Source organism: Dermacentor albipictus, chromosome 1, assembly GCF_038994185.2.
Source record: "Dermacentor albipictus isolate Rhodes 1998 colony chromosome 1, USDA_Dalb.pri_finalv2, whole genome shotgun sequence".
NCBI lineage: Eukaryota > Metazoa > Arthropoda > Arachnida > Ixodida > Ixodidae > Dermacentor > Dermacentor albipictus.
In genome coordinates, this window is record NC_091821.1 from 391,401,890 (window position 1) to 391,415,094 (window position 13,205).

The 13,205-nt window shown below is 44.5% G+C and overlaps 1 protein-coding gene across 6 annotated transcripts in view; it reads right to left on the reverse strand.

Moving 5' to 3' along the window:
• Positions 1-13,205, reverse strand: part of LOC135914339 (progranulin-like) — a 538,683-nt gene that overhangs the window by 409,690 nt on the left and 115,788 nt on the right. The window contains exon 1 of one of the 6 annotated variants that reach the window (XM_070532036.1): positions 7,579-7,624. The exons of the other annotated variants lie outside the window; for them this stretch is intronic. Coding sequence (XP_070388137.1) covers positions 7,579-7,609 — 31 coding nt within the window. The 5' untranslated portion in view covers positions 7,610-7,624. Of the gene's footprint in view, positions 1-7,578; positions 7,625-13,205 lie in introns of those variants that run through there. 6 annotated transcript variants of the gene reach the window in all.

Genomic DNA, 13,205 nt, shown 5'->3' on the forward strand with positions numbered 1-13,205 from the left:
AGTTGTCGGAAAGCCTTGCAGCAATTCCTTACGTAAGTCATGCATTATATGCTGACGATATTACAATCTGGTGTCCTGGAGACCGGAGGCTACGGTCGAACAAGCTCTACAGGAGGCTCTGGATGTTACAGAGTCTTTCTTGGAAGGTACGGGACTGGCACTCTCGCCTGGAAAGTCGGAACTCCTGCTGTACAGACAGGCTAGACAAGGTGCTAGGGGACTCAGTCCACTCGATCAGGTGCCCATTAGCGTTCGTACCAGAGATGGGCACACCATCCCGAGAGTAGACTCTATCCAAATACTAGGGCTTTCAATAAACTCAAAGGGATGCAGCGCTAAGACTATAGCCCAACTCACCACGAAAACTGAGAACATTATTAGATTAATTATGAGAGTGTCCAACAAGAAAGGTGGCATAGGCGAGGATATATTCCTTAGGGCTCACCATGCTTTCCTCATCAGCCATGTCATTTACATAGTCGCGGCCCTCAATTGGACGAACACGGCAATGGATAAATTAGACACGCTTATGCGCAAAAATATCAAAAGGGTGATCGGCGTGCCAATCACGGCTAAGACAGAGAAACTCATGACATTGGGACTACACAACACAACTTCGGAATTAATAGAAGCACAAAGATCGGCACAAATTATTAGATTGTCAAACTCCAAAGCAGGCAGAAGACTTCTGGATGCGGCAGGCCTCCATCCTAGCTTCAATCAGGGAAATATCACGCATCTTGATATTCAGACAAGGAACTCCTTTACTGTAGACCCTTTTCCAAGAAATGCCTACCCCCAACACAATAAAGGTCGAAGATTAGCGAGGGATAGAACTTCCTTAAAGAACATATCCGGAACGGAAACCTTTGTTGACGCGGCGCGACACGCCAGTGCCAACAAGTTCTCCGTAGCCATAGTCAATGACAGGGGAGAACTCCTCTCGGCAGCCTCGCTGAAGACCTCCTCGGTCGATGTCGCTGGACAGGCTGCTATAGCTCTCACATTACTGGACTCAAAACGCACTACGGTGTACACGGACTCCCGAACAGCCGTTAGAGCGTTCGCATCGGGGTTGATAGCCAAAGAAGCAGCCAGGATTCTAAACGGCAAACACCCCTCTGACATTGTTCACCACATAGCCTGGTTCCCAGCTCACATGGGACCAGACGTATTACCGGGTCACCTGAACCCCAATGAGATAGCCCACGACCGTGCGCGAGGTTTCTTATGCCGCGACGGGATGGTGTCTCGGGTGAGTTCGGGAGAGCTCGTCAACAGTGATCCACTGGTTACTTTTCATGAAATCACCTCTCATTACAGAGGGAATAGGCAGAGTTTTCCTTTCCCCCATCATAAGCTCAACAGGCCCAAGCTAGCACGCTCCGCATGCTCCAGACGAGGTCCTACCCCTCTAGGGGCTTTTTGAACATGCTCCACCTGGACATCGATCCACTCTGCCCAGATTGTGGCACTGAATTTAGCTCATTAAATCACATGCTCTGGCAGTGCCCTGTGTTACAGGATGTTAACAAAGAAGAAGACTGGACGAAGGCCATCACAGACCCGAGACAGGACGTCCAGCTCCTGGCTGTCCAGAGGGCCCGTGAACGCGCGGAGAGGCATGGCCTCTCTGTTCCGACATGGGACTAGCCAACGGCTGGGTAGGGACCTGCAGGCCCCTGCTTAGCTCCTCAGGACCCCAATAAAGTCGTTTGCTGTTGCCGCTGCTGCTTTCCTAAAGTACACCCATTTCACTTCTGAGTGAAATTCATTACTTCAGACGGCCGCTTTGGTGAAGGCACTGCCGTGTTTGATGGGACGTTTGAAGTGGGGCCTTTCTGTAGTAATTGCGAAAGGTATTTTTTTCCCTTGTTGTAATGCTTGCGCCAAATAATTAACCTGTGCATGTAATTCGAGCGGGCGATCCAATATCTTTAATGAAGGAACGTAGGATGACTGAGTTTACAAGACATTAACATTTAATTACTATGTAATTATGATGGGTCGCCATATAAAGTGCTCAGAGTATTTCACCTTGACTTGCTAAGCGATTCTGTGGAGTCTCCAGCATCTTCGCATAAAATTACGTAAATTTCACACATTTGCTGACAGTCGATCGTAATTTGTGACTGAAGGGGATAAATCGGAAGGATGTTATTTAGGAGAAAAAAATTCTTTCACGTGGGATTACAAAGGGAAATATTCAGAAATGACAGCTTGTCGAAAACCCCCCTCACGTAGACAATTTATAGCCGCTATCACTTTACAAGAGTGATGTAGCCGAATGCCATGTTCAGCGAAAGACATTGCAAAATATGAGCACCTCGAAACGCGTGCACAAAAGAGAGAGAGAGAATAAAAAGAAAGCAACAAAAAAGTTGACGCTGCTCAAACTCACCCGAAAAGCGTAAAATATTCAGCAACACGAATGACAACCCTGGGAATAGATCACCAATGAAACAAGACAAAGCTTTTCAATAGGACCAAATGACCAAATGGTTGAGCCAGAACTGCGTTAAGACTGAAATTCTCCATAGATAAGCAAGCAGCATCTCTAAGCATGTAGAAGATAGGAACAATAATTTAACGTGCAGGTTCCCGCATACAAAACACGACCACTCTGCAGGGTGATCGAGATCTCTACATAAATAGGCACCACTGTGCAAAGATATGTAACGCAACTCTGCAGAAGTTTACATGATTACGAGAACAGTGTGCGATGGGACACACAAGTAAAGCGTGTGAATTATATAATATGTATAGGCGCCGCACTACCAGACAGCGCGAGCAAATCACGAACTCGAGAATTTCAGCAGCAGTATACGCTGTATACACTCAACTCGTATAGATGCATAAGCATTCAACCTAACATTACGCGGATCGTGTTACATGTATAAGGGTGGCGAGTGCTCAGGTGAAAGAAAAAAAAATCGGGCCCGTAAGCCGATCAAAGACAGGAGACAAAAGAACGGGATGGGTGTGATTTGAAGGAACAAAGCGAGAAGACTCTGCCCAAGGTATTAAATTCTCCACACGTACGCTGGCACAGCGCCACCATCGATGGCGGCACATGCGCCGTTCCATGCGCGCGCTCACGATAATGACACCTCGGCTGCTTCCTATCCCTCCACGCGGGTGCCTAGAGACAGCAGATGGGCGCCCACACCCCAAATTATATATATATATATATATATATATATATATATATATATATATATATATATATATATATATTATAGCAGTAGCACCACACGCCCCACACGCACAGTAGCCTGGCTCCAAACAACGCCCCATTCGCCGAAGGCCGCGACGGCCGCCCAGCGCAGACACTGGTGTATAAGCGCATGCACACAGTGGTGTGCATTACACATTCCCCGTACTGCTGCGTAGAGGAGCTTGAGACGAAGCCCTGACGAGCACGAGAGAGAGAGAGAGAGAGAGAGAGAGAGAGAGAGAGACGTGTCGACCTGGCGCAGGCATGCGCGACTCCGAAAACAATTGAAGCTGCGGTGAGGAAGAGGAGCCCGCATGGGTGCACTCCGGAGCACCCCGGACCGCGTTTTCCGGTGCGTAACCCGCGCGGGCTGGAAATTTAGAAATTTTGTTGTGGAAAATGTAATCGAAGCACGGCCGTAAGCTTTGCGTCAGGCTTTTATAAATTGTTGAATCCTGCACGACGTCTTTCCCGAAGCGCCGTAAATAAACGCGGAAGTGGAGGAGGCAGTGTGTACGACTGTCTAACAATGTGCAACTGCGTGCTAGTTGAGTTTAGTTGAACAGAGTTTATAATTAGAACAGCGCTATTATAGGACGATGCCCGAGGAAAAGATGCCCCGCTGCCTTTCAACAATTATAAAGTGTATCATGCTGTGCCCACTTGGTTTTAGGTGCCAAGGCGACGAGCTGATTATAAGAAACGCCGTAGTTGGAGACTCCGGAGTGATTTTGACCACCAGGGGAGCTCTAACATATCCGTGTCCTTGTTCCTCAATGCACGGCACACGGGAGCTATTGCATTTCGTCCCCATCGAAATGTCACCGCCGCGGCCGCGATTTAATGCAGCGACCTCGTGCTTAGCAACACGACGCTATAGGCGCTAAGCCGCCGCGGTGCGTATGTGCGCTCGCTTCGAAATAAAATAGTTTTATAGAAGTAGGCGCAGTGAGCACCATTTTAATAGGTCATTGTCCTCTCTTTAATTAATCAAATAAGAGTATTCCATGCTCGTTGTCAAGGGACCCTCTCCAACACATTATTTTGCGCTTAGACTGCGCAAAACCTCGTTTTTCAGCCAAAATGAGTGTATATAAGTGCGCAATAGTGATTAAAGAGGATAATCTAAAATATATTTCGGACGTGCAAAGATCACTCGATGTACAAGTTCCCGCAGTCACGGCCATCTTTTGCCCCGTGCGTGCAAATACGTTCGTCCACGGCTTCACTTGCGATTTCCGGAATCTGGAGGATCTGGCACTGCAGGCAGTTATTTGTTTAACCTTCTCGAGTTGTTACCGACAAGTCATGCCTGGGCTGCAGCCGCCGAGCTCATGCTAACGCGACTGTAGCTTCATTTACACGAACTCGCCGCGAGGCGCTATAGAACCAGAAGCCCAGCCGACCATAGGCCGAGCCTAGTGCGGTTATATATATCGTGCCAAGCTGATTAAGCTTGCCAACGAACCGCTTGCCCAACTCACCTCGACGCGCGCACGTTATGACCCGCTAGCGTTTACGGGAACACGACATCTTGTTTTCGGTTCGACAAGCCAACTCGACCCGTCTTTATCGCGCGGACGTGAACGTAGCTTGAGCAAGATAGAGCTCCACCTGCCGTGGTTTGTTCCTTCAGTTACGACAGAAAGCTGTGACAAAAGCACACTTTTTCAGAAGTTTCTTCCACAGTGTCGTGCCGTCTCTTCATTCAAAGACCGCAATGCTTCATCGCATGGTGCATATTCTTCAGTCAGAATCACTTCTTGCTGCTGCACTTTTATTTTTTTCAAAATTACGAGCACGCTCTGTCATGACGCCGCGGGTTAACTGCTTTGCATGCGACTCTCTCTGTAGCACGTGAACGTCTCGAAAAAAAAGAAAAGAAAAAAAACACGTTAGAGAGACGGCGATTGACAAAGCAAGGCAAAAGTCGTTTCATTCATACATTGCAATGATTCATTCAATTCATGTAGTGATAGGATTTTTACAGCGAAGCATTATATAACGAAAAAACTCAGTTAGCGGCGTTTACATGTGGGACTGCCTTTTGTAGCCTGTTTTAAGGTTCACTTGGTAAAATTCTGGGAGGTATATACTAGCTATGCTAACGGAGATGAACACTTCGCATGAACGATCAGTGTGGCGCGAACATCGGCGTTGTTCATGGCTCTTTCGAGCAATTGCTACTCTAAGCTTGTCTAAATTTTACAGGCAACATCATCATGTGCTGGAACGTTTTCGTGAAAGTTGGTGAAATTTGTTCGCCTCGCAGGACAAAGCTCCATCGGCTGTCTGAATCAACTTTTCATAAATTTTCTTGCAGATAAGGAGCAGGTCGCACGGTGTACCTTCGTGCCATGCGTACAGTAAGATTCCCGCCGACAACCGAATTCCTGTCATTGCTTTCGGCTTGTAATCCCTGGGAAGTCAAGAGAGAAAGAAACGAAACTCGAATGCCCTGTACGAGTTCCTGTTTTGCATAAAGAGTCTGTATGCTACATAAATTCAATGCAAAAAGGGGGACAATGGGTCATCCTTTGTGACTCGCAGGCAGCTTTGTCTTCACTTCGTAGGGACGTCAGCGATTCGCAAAACATTGCGTTAGTCAACGACATACTAAAGGAACTCACAAAAGTAAGTGAAAAGAAATCGCACAGTAACGTTTGAATGGATACCTGGCCACTGCAATATCCCTGGGAATGTTGATGCAGACAAGGCAGCTGGACAAGCGCATATTAATCAGGCCACACGTGGTCTCCCTCTAACACAAGGCGAATTGCGCCGCATACCAAGACAGATATCAGCCCGTGGTTGCAAAGTGACATGGTTTGATGACAACTCGAAATCTTCAGATTTATTTCACATTGACCCCTCACTTCAACTTAAAATCCCCTCCCCATTAAATACAACCAGAGCCTTTAAAACGCTGGTTCACTGTCTGCTGCTCGGTACCGCGTACACAAAACACTTTCTACGTAACATTTCAAGAGCTGATAGTGCTGAATGCACTTGTGGCCACGCTGATGAAGATGTACAGCATCTTCTGCTAGAATATCCGCGACATGACCCATACAGCAACGCTTAGCACTTCATTTAGTGGCATTAGATCACAGGCCCTTCAGCCTCAGGAAAATCTTTGGTCCTCGGCGAACATACTCATTGCAAAGGCGAGAGTTACTGGCCCTTCAAAGGTTTTTATAAGTGAGCAACGTTCTCGGAAAGTATTGAGTAGAGAGTTTAAATGTGATAGCGACATGACACACACAGATAATGCTTAGCACTTCATTTAATGGCCTTACATCGCAGGCCCTTCAACCTCATTAAAATCTTAGGTCCTTGGCCAACATACTCATTGCAAAGGCGAGCGTTACTGGACCTTCAAAGATTTCTAGGAGCGAGCAATATCATCAGACGGAAAAAGAAATTTGAAGAAAAAAAAAGCGTCACCAGTAGAGAGTCGGCATTTTCAGCGCAGGCGATAGTTACATAAAAAAAAAAACTTGGCAAGAGTAAAGGGTGCAGACAGCGGCTCCGCAATATAAGGAGTTCAGGCTGCCGAACAAAGATGATTCCCCACTTTTTTATTTTACTGCTGCTTAAAGACCAACTACCATGAAATTTCACTTTGGTTAAATCGATTGTAAGTTAGTGGAATAAATACACTATTTAAGCGATCTTGGGGCAAATCTGCAGGGGCTGGCAACTGTCTAATATTCATTAAGTGCTTTTAAACATAACCTTAGCAGACGCGTGCACATGGTGGCTCCCGGATGTGACGCATGTCCAAGTACATACCCCTCCAAGATTTTCAACCCGCTGCGGACGTCGCCTGATCTAGGAGTTCATGACGTGGAACAGCGCGGGGTTCTGGTTTTTGGAGACAATCGCGTTTTCTTAGTTACTATTGCCTTTGACGAAGATAGGTTCTCCTATCGAAACGTTGGCCAGCCTTTCTGAGACACCTTATCCCTGTTTAAAAAATTTATACCACAGTGTGCTATTCCATCTGTCAGCCCCTTTCTTGATTTTGATATTAAAAACATGTATTTTTGCGAGTGTTATGCGACGCATTTACTCGTATATTCCAGGAGTATGTGCGTTTGCACCGAGGATCGCTGTATATATGCCCTATTTGAAACTAGGCTTCTTGAGCGGTCCAAAATTTCGTTGCAGTAGGCCTTTAGAGACCCTACCCACCACCCCCGTCATGCAGTTTCTAAGCGACTTCCATAGTTATCAACAGGCTTTTTGAAGACTAGACAAGTCATACATCGTTGTCGCAGTCAATACAGCAGTGAACAAGGATATATTGCCAGCGAAACGAGGCAACGTGCACGGAGGACAAAACAAATACCAATCACCTGAAAACTGCGCGACGTCCAAGTCGTGCATGCTTTCGCAGGGAAGCGGGGTCACGTGATCCAAATTTCCGCACGCTGAGATGACTCAGTTGGTATACGATGCTCTTCCGTTAAGTGGGAGTTCGTGGGTTGAATTCTCACCCGGCCGCGGGCACTGTATCTTGCAGAATGCACAATTCGCTCGTGCATTTACACGTTGCATAGGTGTACAAGTGGCTAAAGTTAATCAGCAGGCCTCCATATACTACAACGTCTTTTATCTATCACAAAATAGGTTGCGTAAATAATTCGCCCGTCCACACAAAGCCAAACTGCCACGACAAAGGAGCGCCGAGCAGGCGTTTCCAGCGGTGGTGTTCGCTAACAATAGCCTCGTCCACTTTCGCAACTAGGTCGCACACGCGACAATGCAAAAAACAAAATTATAATAATAACCCAGCGCGTTTCACTACTAAGAACGATACCGACAGGGTTGTGACACAACTAGGACGAATGAAATAAACGAACTTTATTGAGAAGATTTATGGCTTCGTTTACTTATCGCCACCCTGCAAGCGTCCAGGACGAGATAAATAACATTATGTCACACATTCTGTGCAGGACGCACGCAGTTCGTGCGCGGTGGATACAGCCAACAAACACTTTTGTACCAGGCAACTTCTACGATGAATAAAATAGGCAGCGACACTACTTTAACACCCGGAAGCGTTATATATATATATATATATATATATATATATATATATATATATATATATATATATATATATATATATATATATATATATATATATATATATATATATATATATATATCGAAGGTACCCCATTTAGGCGGAATATGACACGTGAATTGCAAAAAAAGAATGATATTCTCTCTATCTTTTCTTTTGTAACTACAAATACCTTTGTAACTACAGATATTCTTGTTTTATGCGCATTGGAGGATAATACATCGAAGCTAATTCTGAAGCGATAAGTTATTGTTTTGGTATTTATATTATTACAATATGGTTTATGTACATATTTAGTATGGCATTGCTGTTCTGCTATACTGTGCTGCGAATTAAATATGAACCATGTTATGTGATATACAACATCGTCGTCGTCGTCGTCGTCGTCGTCGTCGTCGTCGTCATCATCATCATCATCATCATCATCAGCCTGTTTTAGGTCCACTGCAGGACGAATGCCTCTCCCTGCGATCTCCAATTACCCTTGCACTGCGCCAACCCATTCTAACTAGCGCCCACGAATTTCATAATTTTATCGCTCCACCAAGTCTTTTGTAGTCCTCTATTGCGTTTTCCTTCTCTTGGTACCCTTTCTGTAACCCTAATGGTCCAACGGTTATCTAACCGGCGCATTACATGACCTGCCAAGCTCCATTTTTTCCTCTTGATGTGAATTAGTATATAGTCTATACGCGTTTGCTCTCTGATCCAAACCACTCTCTTTCTCTCTCTTAACGTTATGCCTATCAATCTACGTTCCATAGCTGTTTGCGCTGTCTTTAACTTGTTCTCAATCTTCTTTGGCAGTCTCCATGTCTCTGCCCCATATGTCAGCTCTGGCAAAATGCACTGATTGTACACCTTCCTTTTGACCTAGTAGTTCTGCGGAAGCCCTTTTCAATGATAACGGTAAGCTTCTAGTCAGGAGCTGGCAATGTCTGCCGTATGCGATGCAACCCATTTTTATTCTTCTGTGAATTTCCTTCTCGTGATCAGGGTTCCCTGTGATTAATTGACTTAGGTAAATGTACTCCTTCACAGACTCTGACCAACTGGCGATCCTGAACTCTTGTTCATTTGCCCGGCTATTTATCATTATCTTGGTCTTCTCCATATTAATTTTCAAACCCACTCTTACACTCTCTCTGTTAAGGTCCTCAATCATTTGTTGTAACTCGTCTGCATTGTTGTTGGATAGAACAATATCATCGGCAAACCGAAGATTGCTGAGATATTCGCCGTCGATCTTTACTCCTAAGCCTTCCCAGTTTAATAGCTTGGATACTTCTTCTAAGCACGCAGTTAATAGCATTGGAGAGATTGTGTCTCCCTGTCTGACCCCTTTCTTTATAGGTGTGTTCCTGCTTTTCTTGTGCAGAAATAAGGTAGCTGTAGAACATCTGTAGATATTTTCCAAAATATTTACGTAAGCGTTGTGTACTGCTTGATTACGTAATGCCTCTGTGGCTACTGGTATCTCTACGAAATCAAATGCCTTTTCGTAATCTATGAAAGTCATATAGAGAGGCTTATTGTACTATAGGGATTTCTCGATAACCTGATTGATGACCTGGATGTGATCCATTATAGAGTATCCCTTCCTGAAGCCAACCCTTGGTTGACAAATACGCAGTGTTGCCCTTATTCTATTGGTGATTATTTCGGTAAATATTTTATATAATACTGGGAGTAAGCTAATGGGCCTATAATGCTTGAATTCTTTAACGTCTCCCTTTTTGTGGATTAGTATAAAGTTTGCATTCTTCCAGTTTTCCGGGACCCTTGCAGTCGATAGACAGTTCGTATAAAGAGCTGCCAGTTTTTCAAGCATTATGTCTCCTCTATCTTTGATTAAATCGACTGCTATTCCCTCTTCTCCTGCCGCTCTTCCTAGTTTCATGTCTTGCAAGGGCCTTCTTGACCTCATCGCTAGTTATAGGAGGAGTTACTGTATCCTGTCTATTACTGTTTCTAATTGAGGTGTCCTGACTCCTCTGGGTACTGTACAGATCAGCATAGTATTCTTCCGCTCCTTTTACTATATCTTCGAGATTGCTGATGACATTACCTTGCTTATATTTCAGTGCATACATATCGAGTTGTCCTATACAATTGTATACATATCAGTATATACGAAGGGGGGTGCAAAAAAACCGCACTAATTTAATGCAGTTCTTCCTAATTGCACTGCTCCGTTCTCCCGCTAGGTGGGTATAGGTGGACACTTCGAAGTTAGCACGCAAGCCAACATCGCCGTAATATGTTTTACGCGTTTGTCGCGACAGTTGTACCAACTGTAGTCACGCTACTCTTTAAGAAATTGCGGCGTCTGTTTATAATGGACAAAAAATTTGCTTGAGAATTGTATTCTTCGATGAAAAAAAAAACGACCAAAAACACAACAGAAATGCTGCAAACTACGTTGATGCGCAAGAGCCACTGAGCCATACACAAGTTTTTCAGCGTTTTGGGCAGTTCCAGGAGGAGAAATGTGCGTGAAAGACCGTTTTCATTTCAGCCGCTCTTCAACCAGTCATACCTACGAGATAGTGGGAAAGGTTCGATAAAAATACGAGAGTCGTAGCTACACAAATGACAATATTTAAGAAGTTGCTGGCATGAGTTGATGTTTTGATGAGTGGATTTGGATTCTTAATTTAGATTTAGGCTTGAGACCGGCTGTCACGGTGTTAGTTTCCCTCCTGTTCACAGAGGACCAAGAGCAAAACAATGAAAACTCAATTGATTCTCTACCATAGTTTGAAAAATCCCGTCAAACGTGACTCGAAAGTGAGTGTCCGGCGTTCCCCACGCACCCTATTTATCAGACAGCACTGCGTGCGAATTTTTTTCTTTAGTTTTAAAGAAAAAAAAATTCAAGAAATGAAGTAGATTCCCCATTGTGCACGAGCTGAAGGCGACTACTCAATAGCTTAATGTTTGAGGTGCTTGAGGAAGGTTAGACAAGCAGACTGACTTGGTTCAAGAATATTCTGAGAAGAAAAAGTACTTTTCGTCCTAAGTAAAATCATATCTTGCCTCTCTTGGAGTCTGTTTTTTTTTCTTATTTGTACTTTTTTTTAGAGGGGAGGGGCGGTCCCTTTTGCGTTAGGGAGGCCCCTTTAGGTGATGTGCGCATTTTTCTCCTGCAGATTTCTTGAAATGTATTAGGAAGAAATCAGCAGTTTAAATCAAATTAAATCAAATCAGTCATGGCTCCGGGGTGTAATAGTCTGATGCTGAGAAGGCAAGGTATTGGGCACGGTTCTCGGCTGCTGCGGTCATTTCCCGGATGTGAAGTATGTCCGTGTGCGGATATTTTTCGTGCACATTTAAGAACTGTAGATGGTCAGTTTAGCGGGTAATGTAAAATAGAAACAAACGGTGATAGAAAGTATTTTGGTTTCTGTTTTAGAAAGACTAACTAAGGAGAGTTATTCTCCCTATTCGTCTAATCAGTGCAGTGGACATTAGATAAATCATTAGCTGTCCGAGTCCGTTGGTTAACTATAACAAGTTATTTAACATCTTAACGCGACAACGTTTAGGGTCTCGTATCGCAGAAAACCCGGCGTCGGCGTCAGTGGAGTTGTCCGTGAGCGAAAATTTCCGTACATATTTAAGTATATGCATATGCCACGCCTTGTTATATGACATGCGGTATATGCGGATTATACTGCCACCCCATTCCATCACTAAAGTTTCTCAAACCTTGTCTTACATTCCTGACAAAGTTATCATTTGGAATTTTGAGAATGACAGCCCAAAACAAATGTCATGAAACAAAACACCGACAAGCGCATGCCTTTTATGTTTCTTTTTATTGAAATGAAAAGAAAAGAAAGAGATGGAGTCACCTTATAATGGCGACGGCTACCCTTTATATATATATATATATATATATATATATATATATATATATATATATATATATATATATATATATATATATATATATATATATGTTCCAATAGCCATTTATCTGTCTACCAAGCACTCCAGTGAGTTTTACAATCTTTACACATGATATTCACATGCAGATCAGCACTCCTCGGTCTCCACACTTTGCTCGTGCGCACGCACGCTAGGATTATTCGACTGCCATCCAAATACAATAACCATTATGTTTGAACCATTAGCTGCGGCACAGGAGACTGCACTCTCTGTATATGGTTCAATTACATATTCAGTTGGCTTCAACTTGCGCTCATAACTGTGTCTGCCCTGAAATTACGTGCAAGCTTGATGACGCTCGTTTGCCGATTCGTCGCCACCTACTCAAGCAGCAACCAGACCTGCGCGTCGTAGTGGAACGTTCCCGCCCCGTGTTCGCGGTCGAGGTTTGACTCGTCGCGCAAGAGCACAACTGCTCAAGCTGAGGGTTGGCTGCGTGAACGTGTGCGAACTTTTATGCAGACAAGGACGTGTGGCCAGTCGATCGTGAGCGTCTTGCGGTTGCTGCGAGACACTTCAACACTTGGTGTTGGAGTGTCCCTCTTTCAGTGCGCAGCACATGTCACACGCATTTTGCATAATGAATCCTTACTAACTAGCTCAGCTTTCTGTCGTTTTAAACATGTCGCTAGTGAGGGACTATAACCTCATTGGCCTGCGGTGTACGACACTCGATGAACGTTTGTGCCCCAGTGGTAGTGCGTCTCGCCGCGATCTGGCTCATTCCGTTCTACTTACTTTTCTAGAACTAACCAACTTAGGTTCACGTTTGTAACTGTGACATTATTTCTTCTATTTAACATTTATTTGAGTAGCGTGACCTGCAGTGAACGGCACTCCTGTGTGTTCTAATTTATTCTTTGACATTCGCCATCCTCCCCTTTTTCCTATCCTCCATTTCTATGTTTCGGTCTCCTCCTTTCTGAAGAGTGGGCAGGC